The following is a 20,000-nucleotide window of genomic DNA, read 5'->3' on the forward strand; positions in this document are numbered from 1 at the left end:
GCATCAGGAAGTGCTTCCGATGACTGTCAGACCGTACTCGACGCTAACAATCGCTTTGCCTCTTCACTGGGGAAGCATTTCAAGGACTTCTCCGACTTCCAAGCAGTGGGTGATCTACTGGCACTGAACATGTCTCTAGCCAAGGACAGTAGCACTGCATGAGTCACCACACACACACTACTGCACTTGCCGGCACATTTGCAGTCAATGCAATGCGCTTATGCCTAGTTCAGTATGTGCCGATGTTGGCCGATAAGCACACAACATCCCGCCAAGAAAGGAAGGATGGCAATCGGTTAGCCTGGACGAATCTACTCAACGAGCTGGCAACTTGTCCACAAATGGCTGCCCCGCCTTTCTGGATACCACATGATCGTACTGGAAAACGACTGTTAATCGCGTGATTGTGGTAAACCCGATCATGCTGTGTTGGCACCTTTGCCGCTGAAATGCTTCAATGCAGCCGTGTGCGGAATATCAGTGCCACTGAGTGCTTTCTGGATGCACGGAAACTGCAAGCACTGTGTGCTATTCGGAGCGGGTTTCTCCTCCATATTTGGAGCGGGTTTCTCCTCCAAGCCAAACACTGAGGTCTAGCTCATCGTCACTTGATTGCCATACCGGCGGCCACAACACAACCATCTTGAGTGTTACACTTATGTTGTACGCATAGTGAGATTCTGATCTATGCTACAGGATCAGTGCAGTGCCTTCTGTCACTGACTACGGTACGGGTCTATCATTACTTCACGGTTTCCATTCTTCTTACAATGCTAAAGTTTGGAGCTGACACCTCCATGATGGTATTTCTACGCTTTTTCAAAATTATGTGTGTGTTTCAATGTTACTATGTATCAATGTGAAAGGAATATTAGTATTGAAGCCCACTCACTAGCTTGCAGCTTGACCGCCGTGTTGACCATGTTTTTGGTGTCTCTAGAAATGTTGCTCATGCAGAAGACTCTTCAGCTCTGGTACCTGTGTCTTCTTTTTTTTTGGTAATAATTATTGCCACTGTCAGTCTATATTGAAGTCTTCTAGTTTATCGCTCATCTCATCTCCGCACCCATGTGCAAAACACGCATAGCAACAATGATGCCCTCCGATTGCCACTATGCCTATGTTATGCTATGACTTAAGATTACAGACATTCTGCCAGCAGCCCTTGAGAAAATATGAAAGAAACACAAATAATTTGTCACACTAGTGTAAGCCTGTGCCCATTGCCCCAGCACCGTCTGTAAATCTACAGCTCGAATATGCGAGTAAGTAGCTCTGTGGAGGCGTGTGTGCTCATTGCGCCAGTGTCTCTGAGCCTGAGGGGTCCGGGTCTGCATTTGCAAGCTCTGTGCATGCGTGGTGCACGAGTGAGGTGTTGTAGCACTGCAGGATGTGCCTGACATCAGTTGTCTCATGCATGTATGGTCTGTCGGGTTCTAGCCAGGTCAAAATAGGCCCGGGGTCAGGGGCACAGTAACACAATCTTTCAATTTCCAAAATAGTTGTCTTGCTACACAGAATGCAACACACGGGAGCTTTGACCCCCCCCCCCCCCCCCGCCACATGCCCTAGTCTAGATAAGTCTGTCTCTCCGAATCCTCTGTTGTACTGAACAAACATAGTGTGTGTGTGTGTGTGTGTGTGTGTGGAGAGAGAGAGAGAGAGAGAGAGAGAGAGAGAGAGAGAGAGAGAGAGAGAGAGAGAGAGAGAGAGAGAGAGAGAGAGAGAGAGAGAGAGAGAGAGAGAGAGGAGAGAGAGAGAGAGAGAGAGAGAGAGAGGAGAGAGGAGAGAGAGAGAGAGAGAGAGAGAGAGAGAGAGAGAGAGAGAGAGAGAGAGAGAGAGAGAGAGAGAGAGAGAGGAGAGAGAGGAGAGAGGAGAGAGAGAGGAGAGGAGAGGAGAGAGAGAGAGAGAGAGAGAGAGAGAGAGAGAGAGAGAGAGAGAGAGAGAGAGAGAGAGAGAGAGAGAGAGAGAGAGAGAGAGAGAGAGAGAGAGAGAGAGAGAGAGAGAGACAGTACTATGCTACATGTATCAGCACAATCAAGCGCACTATAAAGGCGATGGAGAATTATCAGTGAGTCACGAATCAATCATGAGTAAATTTCTACACAGGCCAGGCTCACATGCACATTGTTCTCATCATGCAGCATAACTGCCAGGCTCTCACACACACACACACACGCACACATCGCTTTCATCATGCTTGCTTACAGCCTACAGGCCAGGCTAACGTGAACAATGCATATAAGCGAGTAACAGGAAAGAAGTCTTGGCTGCACTGTTGCTGTGTGCCTGCACCACAGTGAACAGTGCTGCTGCAATGCTCAATCTGATCACTGGACAACACTGAGCACTCCACGCAGCAGCCCGAGGATTCATAGATACATGAACAGTGCGGCTCAATGAATTCCGATCAAGTGAGTCAAGCTTGCGCCCTCCTCCAGTTCATATACCAGTGTTCGGAGGTGTAGGGCTGCACAGCGCTGCCCGTAGTGGCATTCACTTGCATGATCGCATCTCATTGACCAGCACTACACTGTACATGTAGCTGCATCCGCACTGCAACATAGCCGTTGTGCACTGCTGCATTGTGCACTACGCCCTGGCCTCACATCATCTGACACACTTTCAACACTGTATTGTGTGGTATCCTTTGCAATAGGCAACAGCCAATACAAGGAAGTGAGGGTGAATCCAAACACACAAAGAGAATACATAATGCATTGTACGTGCACCTGTGCTTGCACTTACACACACTTACACACCATACACACACCATGTACACACACACACACACACACACCATGTACACACACACACACACACACACACACACACACACACACACACACGCACACGCACACGCACACACACACACCACACACACCACACACACACTACACGAATCGATCCATTGCCAGACACCACCCAAAAAGGATGATTTATTTTCCCCTAAAAAAAGTTTTCACTTGGCAAACAATCTCGATGCTTACTCAGTGAACATGTTCGTCTACCTTCAAGCGGATTCGAAAAAAAGAACATAGTTCAGCAAAAACAAACCTTCAATGTTCAACTTCAAATTTCACCAGCCTTCGTCCTTCACTTTACTTTCAATCACTTTCGTAAGCTTTTCTACTTGTGGAATAGCTCCACAGAGAGCCTTATACTGTTCCATAGTCAGATTGATACCTTTGTTGGATGGGAGAAGCTCATCATCTTCTTCCAGGACTTCCCACTGACGAATCTCAACGAATGGTTTTCCACGATAGCTTGCCACTGCAACACGAACGCTCTTTGTAGCATCACCTTCGCCTTGCCGATGAATCTCAACGACTTGTTCGGATGGAATGTAAGGCCTTGGCTTCTCCTTGCCTAAGACCTCTTGGCCAACATGAGGCTGACGAGGACCAAGTTCTGGTTCAGAATACATTGTGCGGTCTGTCTTCGGAATGTCTGGCGTTCGTTCCACACCAATTCCCGCAAGCAGCTTGTTCGTACGCACATACTTAGGCATGGCCATACGACCACAACGAGCTAGAGAGAGCATTTTTCTGATTGCACTTGTAGATATTGGTATTCTCTAATTCAATTGACTTGAAGCTACGAGAATCATAATCCAAATAATCAGATAATTACTTTGACCTGCTCAAAAAGATTACGAAAAAATCCAAGCTTTGATTCTGAGTTTGAAGATCTGACTTGATGCCGTGCGCGTGTGCATATGTGATGCACGATGATGACGTAGGTCTGCACGTTTCTATGACAATGATGGCGTCAAACTATCTCGCATCTGAAAATTTGAATTGTGCTGCTATTATTATTATTTTAAAAAATTAAAATTTTATAGTCTACTATTATTATATTCAGCTGAGAAGACAATGACAAAATAAAAGAGTTGAAAATCTGAGAGAAAGTAGACCTTACAACTAACTGGTACTAAAAAATGAACTACAACTACTAGTAGTATAGTATAGTAGTTACTTCAGATTGTCTAGCTGGCTTGCCGTTGCTTTGTAGCTGTCGATAACGTTGCTGCCCGAACTCGACTTGGCTAGGCTAACGTTAGCATCTAGCAGTGCTCTTTTCTAGTTCTTTCTTGTACCATACGTTGAAAAGTTTGGGGATATTTTTGATTTTTTGAATTTTTGTATTCGACGTCAACTGAAGTCGAGACTGGCACGCTGACTTGCTGCTTCTCTATCTTATCCTCCTCTCACGGAGACCTCGACAATGGATAGCCCCGATGCCAGGCGCCTTCGCCAGGCACGCCGAGAAGCAAGGAAGCGAAATATTAATCAGAATGCTGCAGATCGTCTACGACGGATACAGGGAGTGCAGTCTTCTGGTGCAACTGTGACTCGTCCAGAAGTGGAAAACAGAGAATCCCAAGAGGCTAATTCTGGCGACATTTCTGTAACAAGGCCTGGAAGTAGCGAAACAGCGAACACCAATGTCGATGAAGCCTCTGCTGCTGGTGCTGGTCTTATTGAAGAGACCCAGCGAAATGACAACGATAGGAGAATACCCGAAGGGGGTTTGGCTGCCACTGGTGCGACAGCGGATGGAAGTGAGGATGGATCAATTTTGAAAAGGAGAATTGTGCGTAAGCCAGATACTAATGATGAATCACAGTCACTGGAGAAACAACATGAAAGCATGGCCATCAAGTCGTCAAGTGCAGAAATTGGTCAAGCAGAGCAATCCTCTTCTCGACACGCAGCAGAGGCAAGTGGAGCAGCTGGTACAGAGAAGGACAAGTCGTCAACGAGCAGCTCTCTTGCATCTCAATCTCAATCCTCGGAGAACAATGCTGCGAAACAGGACAAAGCGGTACGATGTGTTCTTGTATTTTTGTCTGAATTTTTGCTCTGCCAGCGCTGTGTGGTAGGAGTGTGCTGTGGACACTACAGATGTTTGTACTTTCATACAGGCATGGGATGTGTGCATGTCAACTGCTCATTCTTCTGTCAGGTTCGGGGATTCTTTGAAATATACGTTTACACGGTAGAGGACGAGAAGTTGTATTCGTAACTCTCTGGGCTTCACTCAATCAAAGCTAGCTGTGTTCAACCTTGTTAGGCCACATCAGCTTAGCTCAGAGTTACTGGTCGAACTAATCACAATGGCGTCTACAACAAAGCATTTTTAAATCGGCTCAAACATCAACGTAACTCTAGGTTTCACGATAGAGCAGTCATGGGATGTGCTCATCCTCTGCTGTATGCTGACTGCTCTGCATATGTTCTACGGTAAAACCTGGTGTAAGCGACCTCTGGGTTTAGCGACCACCTGCTCCTAGCGACCGTTTTTCCATGCACCGACAGTTCTACACGGACACTGTGGGACCTGGTTCTAAAGACCACCTGGCTTTAACGACCGCTTTTGCTTGCACCGCGGGGTGGTCGCTTTACACCAGGTTTTACTGTAATTTGAAGTACACATCGAGAAGTGCAAGCCTGGTGGACGGCACACCTGTGGGGAAAGCGTAGCTTGTGCATGTCTCTCAGGACGGATTGAAACCTAGATCTGTGGAACTTCCGGACTATTTGTTTCGCTGAATGTTCTCTGCAAATCGCATGCAAGTTGTGTGTGTGTGTGTGTGTGTGTGTGTGCACATGTGTGTGTGTGTGTGTGTGTGTGTGTGTGTGTGTGTGTGTGTACATGTGTGCATATATGCATGTATGTAGGTTGGACAGCAGCCACAGGTACTGTCAGGCCCATGGCTAGTCCTGTTGACTGTCAGTACCATACTCTGTGCTGTACTGAACGTAGCAAGTCGAATCTCATTTGCATCAATGAGTGCAGAGTTCCAGGCCTACTGGGAACAGGTATGTACCTTATTACAGTGTGTAGCACTGTGTGTGTGTGTGGGGGGGGGGGGGGGGTGTAGCACTGTGTGCGTGTAACTCCAATTTCACTTCAAGGTACCAGTGCATCTAGTGTCTGCTTCTATCAAAGCAGCGTGCTGTCTATACTGGTTACCCCAGCAAGTGTAGGGTGTGCATAGGTAACTGTCTTGGCCGTTATATGCCGATGTACTCCGTGTGGTGTAGACCAGGTGTGCATTGGTGGTCAATTCACATGGCTTCGTCAGTTGTGTGGATTAGACAGTTAGTTATCTGGCGCAAGTCTTGATCTGTCTCATTCAGATCTTGTTCGCTATCGTTGCTATAAGAGAAGATCTGTGGATGCACATCCAGTGCATTTGCAGATTTGCGTGCTTCTCTTGCGACGGGCGTATACATGGTATATGGTGTGCGTGTGTGTGTGTGTGCGTGTAACACTGTATGTGTGTGTGTGTGTGTGTGTGCGTGTAGCACTCTGTGTGTGTGTGTGTGTGTGTGCGTGCGTGCGTGTGTGTTGTCTGTGGATGTGTGTGTTCGCAATTGTTAGCCCGTGCCACTTTAGGTCATAGGCATCCCACAGATGTGCAATACTCAGTCTGCCTGGGTCATGCACCAGCCTTGATATTTTTTACAGCTAATCAGGCTCTTCCTACTCATGTACTGCACTCCTTGCATGTTTGCCCCGGCTGTAGTATTCTTTAGTACATACTCAACTAACTGGCTGTAGCTGCTCCTAGTCGATCTCCTACTGCTCTGGTGCTGGCAAACTGGAACAGGGTCTTGACGGCTTTGCGGTGCTGTTAGAAGCAAGCTGCCGAGCAGTGCTTCTATGTCCTGACTCCTTAGCATGATCATTGTCGAGTGGTGTGGAGTTTAACCCTGTTGATGAACAGAGCAAGAGACGGGGCCTGTCGACATTCAGCTGGAACAGCATTCCATCTGCCTGCTGCCAGAAAATAAATCGGCCACATGCCCTACTGTGTAGAAACAAGTGGGAGAATTACGGCGCTTTGTGCCTTGCCCCGTTTGCATGCCTGGTTTGTGCCTTGCCGCGTTTGCATGCCTGGTTGGTGCCTTGCCCCGTTTGCATGCCTGCTTTGTGCCTTGCTCCGTTTGCATGCCTGGTGACCAGGTGTAGTCACCTGAAGCTGGTACAAAGACTGAAGAAGAGGACTAGGCTCAGATTGGAATGACAGCCAGGTGCATGTAGGTGTAAAAGACCTACCCCTGGTTGAATCCTGTACTAGTCTATCCTGCATGAAGAGTGCATCGCTATGAGCTCAATGTCTTTGTGACATTGAGTCCGCTATCCTGGTCATGGACAATGGCTGTGCACTCCTACACTGTACAATACTGTACTTCACTCTCTGCTCATGGCATACTGTGGAGTGTGCGACAAAGACATGTTCAGGGTTCTAAGTTACTCAAAGGAGGGGAGGGGGGGGGGGGCAGCGCCCCTCTGTGAAAAAGTGCCGCTCCCTACTCGTTTTAGATTTTTGTGTTTTTTTATTCAGGCAATTCAACTAAAACGCACTGGATAGGCGCTAACACTAACAGAGAGTTCATAATGGCACACTTGTCTGGGGTGAAGTCTGGGATACGGGCGCTTTGGCACTGTACGTTGCATCTTGCATGACAAGATAATTTTTGGAAAATTAAAAAAAAAAAAAAAGGTTGCGGGTAACTGTGAAGCCTGCCCATCACCCTCTACAATTTTGACCTGGCTAGAGCCCTGATGTTTCTCATAGTGTACTGTGAACTGGGGAAATGGTTGCACCGGGCTTAGTTTGTGATTTGCAAGCACAGACAAGTTTGGACTTGAAAGTGGTTGCGATTGGAGCCAATTTCTTCAGTTTACTTTTGCGATTTCACACTGATCGTGAAAATGGGAACGGTTTCCCAGTTTACCATATTTTGTTCGTGTGTGTGTTTGTGTGTGTGAGTGTGTGTGGGTGTGTTTGTGTGCGTACATGTGTGTGTTTGTGTGTGTGTTTGTGTGTTTGTGTGCATACATGCTGTGTGCGGTTTGTCTTCTCTACAGGGTGTGGTAATTAGCCTAAACGTGTTCTGCGCATGGCTAGCTTACCTGATTCCCCAGTTGCTGCTGCGATCCTACCGTCGACACAAGTCGCGCGCTGCACCACCTCCCACCGTTGCTACACCGGTCTCAGCTGAACTAGCTGCTCTAACGTCTATGGTTAGTGGTGGTGGTGGTGGTGGTGGTGGTGGTGGTGATGGCAATGCTGCAAGGGCTGTTACTTCTGCACTGGTTAGCGGGTTGCTTCCTGCACCTGCTCGCCGTGCTATTGTCTATGTTGGCTGGTTGCTTAGCTGGTATCAGCCTGTTGTGTTACAGTTTTCAATCTACGTAATCACACTCATAGCTCTATTTCAGATTGCCAGCCACTTTGATCTGGTGAAGTCGTCCAGTTAGGCGTCGCCACTACTGTGTAACTCCCCGCTCGCCATTTTCTCTCTCTCTCTCTCACTCTCACACACACGCGCGCACGCACACACACACACACACGTACACACACACATAATAGACAATGGACAATGGACTTGAAATGCAGTCACCCTGACTGCCACAGTAAATACTTCTTGAGATGTCGTCACAGACAAATCTTCATCTTGCATGAATAAACTTGATACTTGAATAGTATGTTGACGTAACGTTATATTATGGCATTTCAATAATTTTAAGTGTTTACCTAAAACATATTTATGGCCTCACACAGCAACATGGATCTTCTATTCCCATAGTAGATAGTTTTTTTTTACAGATTGTACATGACTCTGTCCGATTCTTCTCTATTCTTTACAGTCTTCACACAAACCTGCATACCATACAGGTGACATACCGGTAGTCTAATGAGAAGTTCTGCTCCGTGTAAAATGTAGACACGTCTTGTTAGGACAGTTGTCTGGGTTAGAGTGTCGTACTGCTTCATGTATTGGGGATACAGAGTTCTATGCGGAGATGGGGTTCTCTACGTTGCGGCACACGCAAAGAAGATGCCTGTGTGGATGTCCAGGGTATCATCGTTCACAGCCACAGGGAGTAATACTGGCAAAATTGGACCGGGAAATTTCCAGTACACATTCCACCGTGCTTGTCATTTCTTCGCGTGAACGTAGACCAGAACAGGTATCTCGTACATTACAGGAACGCGAAGAATGACCCATAGATTCTTCGTGCCCCGTTGCCATGACGTAAAGCAGAACATCTCTATCAGTACGCAGGCAATGTTGCAGATAACGACCCTCACTCCTGTACAGTCAGACCTCGCTTATCCGGTCCTCTTTTAGCCGGATCCCTCGCCATCCGGAAGAAAATCGTTGGTTACCGATTTACAGCATATGTCGTGCATACATACAGCATGTGCGTTCGATTATCCGGTTCCCTCGCCCATCCGGATATTTTTGTGGAAAACGGATGTGTGCGGTTATGCGAGGTCTGACTGTATAAGGAAATTGTCGTTCTTTTGTGAGGTTGAAAGTACGCTGTCAAATGGTGGCTAGGTGTGGGTATGTGAGTAGTACTACCTGTACCTGAGGTTGTTATCATGGTTATTGACAAGTTTGACTGTATAACCTCAGTTGCATGTAAGGCTGTTGTACTGTACTCTGTAGGTAGACGTATCTGTAAGTTGTGTATCATGGACATTGGCATCATGCATGATTGTCTGCTATCTGTACATGTAACTGTTATCGTGATTACAGTATATGTTCAGCACTCAGCAGTTTTCGGGTTCTATTTGTCGAAGTAAATAGTTCACAGTTCGTGTATGTTAGGGTATTTGCTGTGTTGCCTATTCTGCAGTTGCATGCATATTATAAGCACCTTGTTGACCCTGCTCGTTCTTCATTCTTCCTTCCATTTGGCCTATTAAAGCGAAAACTAGCCAAGCTTGCTTGGTGTTGTCAACGCGAAAAGGCTGATGATACTAATACCAAGAGCACATGTACTCTTGCTAATAGTACGGGCAGCTGAGAGGATATTGGCTTGCACCAAGAACACACACGCACACATCCACACATTGTTTGTATTCCTTTACAGTGGACAGCATCACATGAAGTTGAGCTGTGGATTTTTTTGTTAAATTCTATTGTTGGAAAAACAAAATTTAATAAGTCTCAAGACAAGAACAGCTGCCACGTCATATCTCTACTGTAAGCACCGTCTTATACCCGCCCCGTGCCGGCCCCATCAAAGTGCTGTTAGTCCTGGCCCCAGTACAAGTCATGGTCCTGCATAGACAATAGTAACTGGTAAGTGTATAGAACAGTGTATGGAGCGGCTGCACATACAAGATGTCCGGCATATCTTGACTAGAATATGGATTGTAAGCACAGTGTCCAATAGATACAGGGTCAGGAAGGCTTGAACAAACAAACATGCATGTATAAGCTCTGAGATCATAGTAGAGATGTGCAGACGGGTACTGCCCTGACCCGTGCATGGCACAGGTAACTCATTCACTCGACTATCTCGTTGACATCATGCTGGCAAAATCGAAGAACTTGGTGCCAGCATCCTGGTGATTGAAGAAAAACGCAGCCGGTTGGTCTGTGCTTGTTGTTGACTTGGCGAGATGTGCAGAAAACCATTCCTGCGTAATGTCCTCGCCTGACAGTTGAACACCAACGATAGGCCCTGCAGGAGTTAAAATGTAGTCAGGGAAGAACACAGGTTCATCAGACGTACCGCTCAAGACAAGGCAGCGGTGCACGTGTTGCAAGCAGAACACTGCTGCCTGCTGGAGTAGGCTAGACAACTCACCACCAAGATCTCAAATACTATGCACACATCGGACACTCTCGCCTAGCCTCGGTACAGAGTACAGGTCCTTCCTTGTTATAACAAGTCCAGTTAGTGCATAAACCCCGTAAATAAATAGAAACCTGAAACTTGATACCCTGGCGAAATCTTGTCTACACAACAGTGTTTTCGGCCAACTATCGACTGGTTGATACTGGGCCGAAAAGTCGACGGACTTTTAGTGCTTGCACGTGGTGTAGTGAGCCTCCAGCCAATCACTGACGGCTTATCACCATGTGAGCAGAGAGCGTCACTTCAGGCCGTGAACTGGCTGCACTCAATAGGCCTTGCCGAAATTGGCTAGCATAAATTTCAGCAGAAAACTAGAAGATTTCCGAAAATAACATAATCTGCTTTATTGGCACATATTGGCATAAGTAAGAAACTGAGGATAGAATGGAAGAGAAGATTATGACAAGTTAGTGAGTGCTACCACAACATAGGGTTTACCTTGCTTTGCCAAAGTCGTCTGCTTATCACCAGAAGCATAGGAGAACACCTCTTTGCAGTCCTCCTGTGTCAGTGTGGTCCGACGTGATCGTAGGGCTTGAATTGCCTTCAGCAACAGGAAACAAATAGCACACCATTTTTTGAATTGATCAGTGCGGATTTGTGGACCCTAGTACCCTGTCCCCAGGCAGCACATAGCGTGCTCTCTAGAAGTGATGCAATGACGTCATTATTCGACATAATTATGACATCATCAATAGACGTGTCTTGTGTGGGGCGGTATCACAAGCACTGATTTGCTATGCAAGACGAAGAATAACTAGTGTCACCGGACACCCTTGCCTTTTAAAAAAATAGGACACAATGTACAGAGGTCTGGCAAATGCACCGGGGACTGGCAGTCTGCTGTTTATAATGTACTGACACACTGTAGTACCGTCGTGGACATGGAAATCTGGTCGATTGATGCGGGCCGGCGCCCTCAGTGCGTACAGAACGCTGCGTTGGAGTGCACATGTTGATCGTATGGGTAATCACGGCTGCATGGCCAGCGCCCTGGGCCGCTCGACGATCGACCGGATTTCCATGTCCATGACAGTAGCTTCACAACGGGTACTGCTGTGTATAACGCATTGACACACTGTAGTCACTTTGCCTGCCAAGGTCGAAACAGGTAGCTGTCCGGAGATTGAGTAATACATGAAAAAATAATGATATTTTCTTCAGTTTTTGGTCTTACCTTGGTGTCCATGGCAACAGAGGTTGTGAAGCGCCGCATCATGGCGGCCACGTCTTCTTGATCAGCATTGCAGAATACAGCCAACGAACTCTGTGCAACGTGTTCATAACACAATACCAGCAGGCACACAGTCAATTGAGCACAGCACACAACAACAAACACACAGTCAATTGAGCACACAGCACAGCACACTGACTTTTAACACGTTTCCACTGATATTGAACCATTGGCAATCCAGGCAAGCCCATGGACAAGCATGAGGCATTTCACCAACGCCGTCACTCAAACACCATGGAGAAATAGAGGCTGAATAAAATCGAAGACCTAACACATCCCTGCCTGAGCCTGTTGTCGTCGCTATACTCTCAGTATAACTGTTACAGGGGCATAGATGGTCCCCTTCTAGGGGGGGGGGGGGGGAGTAAAAGTAAGTTGTCGTGGCCTTTCCCGAAGGAAACTTACGACGGCAGGTAGGGTTTAGGAAGGGGGTGCGCTTGCTGTTACCAACATGCACGTGGGCCGTCATCCCAGCATGGAATGACGACACCAAGCTAACAATCTGGCGTGGCACACCCAACACTGCAAGGACCTGCCACAATGCTTCTCTGGGAATGGAATTACATTTATAGGTCTACGGCGATAATGAAACCAGAGACTCTGTGCTTGTACGGCATTTCCACTACTTAAAATTATGGAGCACACACACACACACACACACATACACACACACACACACACACACACACACACACACACACACACACACACACACACACACACACACACACACACATGGAGCTACAGGCGGGACAGCCCCGCGGCAGCAGCCACATAATCCGTACACCTCAAGGCAACAAGTGCTAGGTCAGTTACCTGGTCATAATCACATCCAGTTTCATATCCAACAGTGAAAGGAACTTGGCTGGACTCCACACTAGTTGTGATCTCCAGTGATGCCAATTCAGCGTGATCATCGACTATTTTGTGGAGTTTGAGCACACTGTCCTCCTTACCAACCACCTGTGAGCACAGGACACACAACCACAGCAACAGTACATAGCATATAGCATGCACATAATTATACACATGACTGTACAGTGTACACATATGCATACACTCGTGCATGTATGTGCGTGTGCGCACACAGGTGAGGAACATGCTAAGATTCACATCTACAGTGCACACAAACCAGCACAGACACTTTGCTCCTTTTGTTAATTGATAGGTGCTTGAGTGTTTGTGCCATTGCCAAATTATCACAACCTGGGCCTATGTGCGGGCACCTGCTTATACACGGGCATCTTCTCTGTATACACGGGCATCTGCTTATCCTTGGTATTCTACAGTCACATAGCAGCGTGTCAAGTGGCATGCCACCTACCGTAGGTTGGAACTTCCATTGCTCGCCAGGCTCCAGATTATCCCGTGAGAAATCAAACACGTCAAACCAGGAGTTATCAAACACCACAATGCCAGCTGAGGCAAGCTGATCTGCAACATCACACATGCACGCGCACGTGCACACACACACACACAAGCACATGAACGCACACCGCACACATACAATTTTAATTTTATAATATTCTAATAATTTTGTCTGTTTTACCTCAAACTAAATCCTGCGTATTATGCGAATAACGATATTGAGCTTCTAGCCAGTCTGTTCAGGTGCGAAACACAAACATATTGTCATTAAAATAAAAACATAGTCACAGTTAGCCCAAAGTGTTGAAAGTGTATTCTTCAGGGTTTGCATCATAGTCACAGCCTCAGTTCCGTCTTAGTACAGTGCATACAAACTTCAACGCTTGCAGCATTCGTCCCAGTTAGACCGCACACCACCTCTGACGCTTTGAGCCAACTTGAAGAGGCTTCGTTACATCCGGCCAGGCCAGTCGTTTTGAGCTCCATTGAGCAGACATAACATGGTCTAAACAACTACAGTCGACTCTGCTTATAATGAACTCGTAACTTATATAGAGAATTTCGTTATATGGCGAACCATTGTACATATCCCTGTTTGAACCGATACAAAATTGACCCTTGGCAACGAACTGTTTTCGTTTATAACGAACAATTTCTTGTAAGGCCGCATGATAACCAAGCGCAGTCATAAAGTCATAAAGTCATGAGCCACATACCAGTCATGACATGTGCTGTTTGTATAGTGCGAGTGCATTGCTATTACCGACGAACTTCGCCTATAAAGAACTAGTTCTCCTGCACAAGGGTATTCGCTATATCAGGAGTTGACTGCACATAGCTACGGAACTCATTGGACCATGTGTCACTGCCCGACAGGTAGTACAGTAGTAGTACAGTACATGTAGTAGTAGCTGAGGTCAACACAGCTAGCTGTTCGACTACTAGTACACTGTTATGAGAAGGTAGGGTGCCCCACTGCCCAAAGAGTGCTCAATGCCTGTATAAGGCATAACTCTTCACTCAGTAGAGATAGACAAAGGACAGAGAGAGAGAGAGAGAGAGAGAGAGAGAGAGAGAGAGAGAGAGAGAGAGAGAGAGAGAGAGAGAGAGAGAGAGAGAGAGAGAGAGAGAGAGAGAGAGAAGAGAGAGAAGAGAGACAGAGACAGACAGACAGAGAGAGAGAGAGAGAGAAAGTGAGCCACGGTCGGTCCAACACAGCTTCGTCCCTTTCCTTCTGTGCTACACATTCAGACGTCCTTACCGGCCAGTTGCTTATATGACAAGGACAGGCATCCGAATGCCATGTGTTTGGATGCTTCCAAGGTTGGATTGGATGTACAGCAGAGCAAGGTGGTAACGCGTTTGCAGTCCCTTGCTCGGAACTGCTTGCACACCATGGCACAGTTCAACCGCTTGCAGTCACGCAGGAATATGCTGCTCGTGCACACACACAAACACATGTAGAGCATGCAGATTCTTCAACCTTGTACCTGTTGCATTGTAGTCTAGTGCCTGTGTCACTGTAGCTTGGTGTGTTAAAACCTGTACAGTAATAAGACTAGTATCCTTTGCATATGAAGTTCGAACCTACCTTTTTCAGAAGCTTTCCTTTTTTTCTTTACTTTCTTCCAATACATGTCTTCTGATTGGCCGAATCTGTGCCATCTCTCTATCTCCTCATTGGTCTAAACCGTTGCTCGTTGTTATGTGAAACCTGAACTCTCTTAGTCTTGGCACATATAAAAAGCTCTGTCTCTGAAGAAAGATCATCCTTCATTTCTTCAACCACTTCTCCTTGCTCTGGTGAGACTTGTTGGTTGTTGTGTGCCCAACCACTTGGGCCACGCTACAACTGGTGGCAGCGGTGGATGTTTCGGTTTTTTTTTTCATACTATGTTTTTGTTGTTGTGACAATGTGAAGTGATTCCTGGTTCGGAATGGCCCAAGCACAGCCTAACCAGCAAGTACCGCCGGCCCAGCCGCCCCGTCCTGCCCAGCCTGCTCAGCCAGCCCAGCCAGCCCAGCCAGTTCAGCCAGCTCAGCCAGCCCAGCCAGTTCAGCCAGCCCAGCCAGCACAGCCAGTTCAGCCCGCCCAGCCAGTGCAGCCAGCCCAGCCAGTTCAGCCCGCCCAGCCAGTTCAGCCCGCCCAGCCAGTTCAGCCCGCCCAGCCAGCTCCCGTTCGACCCATCCGGCCATGGGCAACTCCGGAACGTTTTGATGGTGGAGCAGCCTCGGACTGGACTACTTGGCGTGACCACTTCACTCAAGTTTGCCTGGTTAATCAGTGGACGCCGCAGGACCAGGCACAGTACATCCCGTTGTACTTGATAGATAATGCGCAGTGCTACTACCAGTCGCTTCCTGTCGCGACACGCCAGGATGTTCAGCAATTACTGGTAGCTCTGGAGGGTCGGTTTGCTCCACCCGTCAGGACCGACCTCCACAGAGCGGAATTGAAGGCCAGACGACAGCGAGGTGAGGAGGCGTTGTCTGATTACTGCGAGGTGATTCGTCGATTGTCTCGCAGAGCGTACCCTACCTTGCCAAACCTCGTGCAGGACCAGCTGGCATGTGACCAATTCATTGAAGGTCTGGACAGCAGAGAGTTGCGCATGGAGGTACGTCGCCAAGACCCCCGAACTCTTGACCAGGCACTGCAGCAAGGACTTCGAGCACTTGCCATACTCCAAGCGGACGCTACTACTAGTGCGTCTCAGCCAGTGGCCGCGGCTGTCTGTGCTGCCAGGGAAGATCGTTTGGATGCCTTATTAGTAAGGATGGAACGATTGGAAACCGCTCTGTCATCTTTGCAGCGACCCCAGCAGCCACCCCAACAACAGCGCCGCTGTTACCATTGTGGGAGTGCCGAACATCTGATTGCGTGCTGCCCGACTGCACCTCCACCCCGGGGACAACGTCAGCGCCCTTCGGGAAACGGCCGGGAGTTGGCATAGAGGGTCCAGAGTCAGCTCCAAACCACCATGGCCCGGAAGTGCTGCCCGCCGCGCCTTCCGATGTAGTATGCCATTCCGTTGCTGTTGACAGTTGCCAGTATGTTATCGGCAAAGTAAGTTCAATATGCATAACTGATGTCCACATGTTAGTTGATTCTGGAAGTTCGATTTCGTTTGTCAGCTCAGCATTCTATCAACAACATAAGCATATAAAATTAAACAAAATTTCTACATCAGTCCGAAGTGTTGATGGCAGTGGCGTGACTGTGGAAGGAGCGGTGGATGTGCAGCTAGAGTTTGGCAGCCTCCAACTTCAGCACACTATGGTAGTTGCAAACATTGAGCCTGACGTACTATTAGGCATAGACTTCCTCCGTAGGCACGGTTGTATTATGGATCTGGGACAAGGCTGTCTGCGCTTGAGCAATCAGACCCTTCCATTAACACAGGGAGTTGGGCCCAAGCACCTTTCATGTCAGAGAGTGGAAACAGACCCCATTCCAGTGCAATTGGCTGAATCTGTTGTTCTACAGGGCTATTCTCAGTTGATAACGCAAGGTAGATTACGTGACACTGAGTTTATGTCTCCATCGTGCGGAATGGTAGAGCCAACAGAGTCGTTCGTAGATAAATTTTGTGTCAGTGCAGCTAGAGTGGTCACGACCGTGAGTGAGAACAGTACTGTTCCTGTCAGGTTGCAGAACCTGCTACCACGGCCTGTCACTATAAACAAGGGTACAGTTGTTGGCATGTTCGAATCTTGCTTTGTTGAGAAAGCCGCAGAAGCCGCGGATGAGCGTGATTGTACTGCTGAAAGCTGTAATGCTGCTGATATGTGTTCTGACCCTGTTGAGTTGTTTGACCTTAGTCATCTCGATACAGAAGAGGCAGCAGCCGTCAGGTCTCTTCTCTCGGAGTTCAGCGACATAATTTCAACGGGAGCAATGGATCTTGGCTCTACCAGTGTTGCCAAACACGACATCGAGACCACTAGCAGCCAGCCTATTCGCCAAGCCCCTAGACGATTGCCGCTTCACCATGCCAATGAGGTTCGTGAACATGTTGAGCAGCTTTTAGCTGAGGGTTTAGTCGATCCTTCCAACAGTCCTTGGGCAGCCCCTATCGTTGTTGTTCGGAAGCCTGATGGAGCTATTAGACTATGTGTCGATTATCGCAAACTCAATGCTGTAACTGTCAGAGACGCATTCCCCATTCCGCGGATTGATGATGCGATAGACAACATGGGTGACGCACAGTATTTCACAACCCTAGATCTTGCATCCGGTTACTGGCAGGTAGAGCTAACTAATGCAGCAAGGGCGAAATCAGCATTTGTCACTCCATTTGGATTGTTTGAATGGAAAGTCATGCCATTTGGGTTGTGCAATGCCCCAGCAACTTTCCAGCGCCTGATGACCATGGTTCTGGGTGATCTTGTGCCAAGCGTATGTTCAGCGTACATAGATGACACCATAACTTTCTCGAAAACATTTCAAGAACATCTGGTTAGACTGCGCCTAGTATTTGAAAAATTCCGGGCAGCAGGTTTGAAGGTCAAGCCTCGTAAGTGCCAGATTCTGAGCAAGTCGGTTACGTATCTTGGGCATGTGTTCAAGGGAGGTGGTGTGAGCCCTGATCCCAAGAATTGCAGTTCGGTCACCAGTCTCAAACCACTTAGCTCTGCAACCGAGGTTCGTCGATTTGTAGGTTTTGCTTCCTACTACAGGCGGTTCATCAAGGACTTCGCGACAATTGCAGCACCGCTACACAAGCTAATGCAGATACAGGCAAGCTTTTCGTGGACGGATGAGTGTCAGCAAGCGTTCGATATCCTGAAGCAGAAGCTCACGTCATCTCCTGTCCTGACGTACCCGGATCCATCCCGCAAGTTTATCCTGGACACGGATGCTTCTGACACTGGTATTGGTGCAACTCTATCGCAGGTTGACGATCAGGGCAGAGAGCAGGTAATTGCGTATGCTAGTAGTTCACTTAGTAAGAGCCAACGTCGCTACGGCACAACTCGGCGTGAGATGTATGCAGTGGTCTTCTTTGTGCAATACTTCAAACATTATTTGCTGGGTGCAAACTTTACCTTGCGAACCGATCACAAAGCCCTTCTCTGGTTGAAGTCTTTCAAGGATTCGGAAGGTATCCTGGCGAGATGGTTGGAGAAACTAGAAGCGTTCGATTTCACAACTGTCCACCGTAGAGGCACTCAGCATGCCAACGCAGATGCATTGTCACGGTTCCATAGCCAACCTGCGGACAATTCGGAGCATCCTGCATCGGCCACTGCCGAGCCTTCAGTAATGGATCCAAATATTACTGTTGTCTGTCCTTCCCAGTCTTCCATTCCTGTCCCTACAGCCGTGCCATCAGTCTCTCCGGATACAGCAGCTGGTGATGCATTGACGCAGGATTCTGGACATCAAGCATACGTGGGTAATGTTGACGTTGAATCACAACCTGCAGAACATGCGAATGGTGATAGCAATTTACTTGGAAGCAATTGGGCAGATTTTTTTAGTGCAGAAGATATTCGCAGAGCTCAAGCGGAAGACCGTGACATTGACTGCATGATTGGTTGGCAACAAGCATTGTTAGACAGGCCTAAACGCAGTGATAGTGCTATGAAAGGAGCATCATTAACCTTGATACGTCTGTGGAGTCAGTGGAAACGGCTGGTTCTGCAAGATGGCTTATTGTATCGTACGTACACTTCAGTAGATGGTAGCAACTCATTTCTGCAACTTGTTGTACCTGTCAGTTTGCGGCAGAGAATTATGACTGGGATGCACAATGAGTGTAGTGGTGGCCACCTCGCTACTGAACGTACTCTAGAGAAGGTGAAAGCTAGATTCTATTGGCCTTTTATGTCGTCTGACATTGAGCTGCATTGCAAGGCGTGTGCGCTTTGTTCCGCTAGGCGTACCCCAGCACCAACCGCTCGCGCTCCGATGAAGGTGGACCAACCATCCTTTCCACTGCAACGTGTCGCTATGGACATCATGGGACCACTGCCCAGAACAAATCGAGGTAACCTCTACATTGTTGTGATTACTGATTATTTCACGAAGTGGGTAGAAGCGTTTGCCATCCCGGATATGACTGCTAGGACAATAGCTTCGGCACTGATTGATGGTTTCATTTGTCGCTACGGTGTGCCACTGTCTATCCACACTGATCAAGGTGCGCAATTTGAGTCAAATTTGTTCAAATCCATCTGTGAACTGTTAGATATGAAGAAGACACGCACGACTCCATATCATCCTTCTAGTGATGGTTTAGTTGAACGGATGAATCGTACACTTGAGAACATGCTGAGTGCCAGAGTCAATGCCAATCACAATGACTGGGACCTGCATATTCAACGCTGTTTACTGGCGTATCGTAGTAGCGTACATAGTTCAACCAAGGAAACCCCAGCTAGATTGATGTTCGGCAGAGAGCTTAAGTTGCCAGTGGATATTATGTTTAACGACTCCAGAGAACATGTCAAATCTGTACCTGACTATATGATTGGTCTCGAGATCTCCTTGCAGCAGGCATTTTCTCACGCTCGATCAGCTGGCGCTAAAGCACAGAAACGTCAGAAGGACTACTATGATGCAAAGACGACCAAGCCACGGTTTGCGATCAATGACAAGGTGCGCTTACACAACCCAGCTGTGAAAGCAGGCAACACAAAGAAGTTCCTCAAGCCATGGACCGGGCCGTATCGAGTTGTCGAGGTGATCGATGACGTGGTGTACAGGATTGAGCAC

The 20,000-nt window shown here is 47.7% G+C and overlaps 3 protein-coding genes across 3 annotated transcripts in view; 2 read left to right on the forward strand and 1 right to left on the reverse strand.

Annotated features, from left to right (window-relative positions):
* LOC135830128 (ras GTPase-activating protein raskol-like) overlaps positions 1-1,207 on the forward strand; it is a 27,924-nt gene extending 26,717 nt beyond the window's left edge. The window contains exon 26 of the mRNA XM_065342522.1: positions 1-1,207. This exon is cut by the window's left edge and continues 330 nt beyond it. Within this exon, the coding sequence (XP_065198594.1) occupies positions 1-162 (162 nt within the window). The 3' untranslated portion in view covers positions 163-1,207.
* Positions 1,208-3,919: 2,712 nt separating this feature from the next.
* LOC135830129 (uncharacterized) lies at positions 3,920-8,743 on the forward strand. The gene is made up of 3 exons (XM_065342523.1): positions 3,920-4,827; positions 5,685-5,825; positions 7,885-8,743. The coding sequence occupies exons 1-3, from the start codon at positions 4,228-4,230 to the stop codon at positions 8,275-8,277; spliced, it is 1,134 nt and encodes a 377-aa protein (XP_065198595.1). The 5' UTR covers positions 3,920-4,227; the 3' UTR covers positions 8,278-8,743.
* A 1,183-nt stretch (positions 8,744-9,926) lies between these two features.
* The window catches only part of LOC135829050 (protein XRP2-like), a 14,109-nt gene continuing 4,035 nt past the window's right edge, over positions 9,927-20,000 (reverse strand). The window contains exons 4-9 of the mRNA XM_065341455.1: positions 14,541-14,713; positions 13,236-13,345; positions 12,728-12,874; positions 11,855-11,944; positions 11,116-11,221; positions 9,927-10,500 (exon numbers count right to left, since the gene is read on the reverse strand). Coding sequence (XP_065197527.1) covers positions 10,331-10,500; positions 11,116-11,221; positions 11,855-11,944; positions 12,728-12,874; positions 13,236-13,345; positions 14,541-14,713 — 796 coding nt within the window. The 3' untranslated portion in view covers positions 9,927-10,330. The remainder of the gene's footprint in view (positions 10,501-11,115; positions 11,222-11,854; positions 11,945-12,727; positions 12,875-13,235; positions 13,346-14,540; positions 14,714-20,000) is intronic.

This window comes from Sycon ciliatum, chromosome 13 (assembly GCF_964019385.1).
Source record: "Sycon ciliatum chromosome 13, ocSycCili1.1, whole genome shotgun sequence".
Taxonomy (NCBI): Eukaryota; Metazoa; Porifera; class Calcarea; order Leucosolenida; family Sycettidae; genus Sycon; species Sycon ciliatum.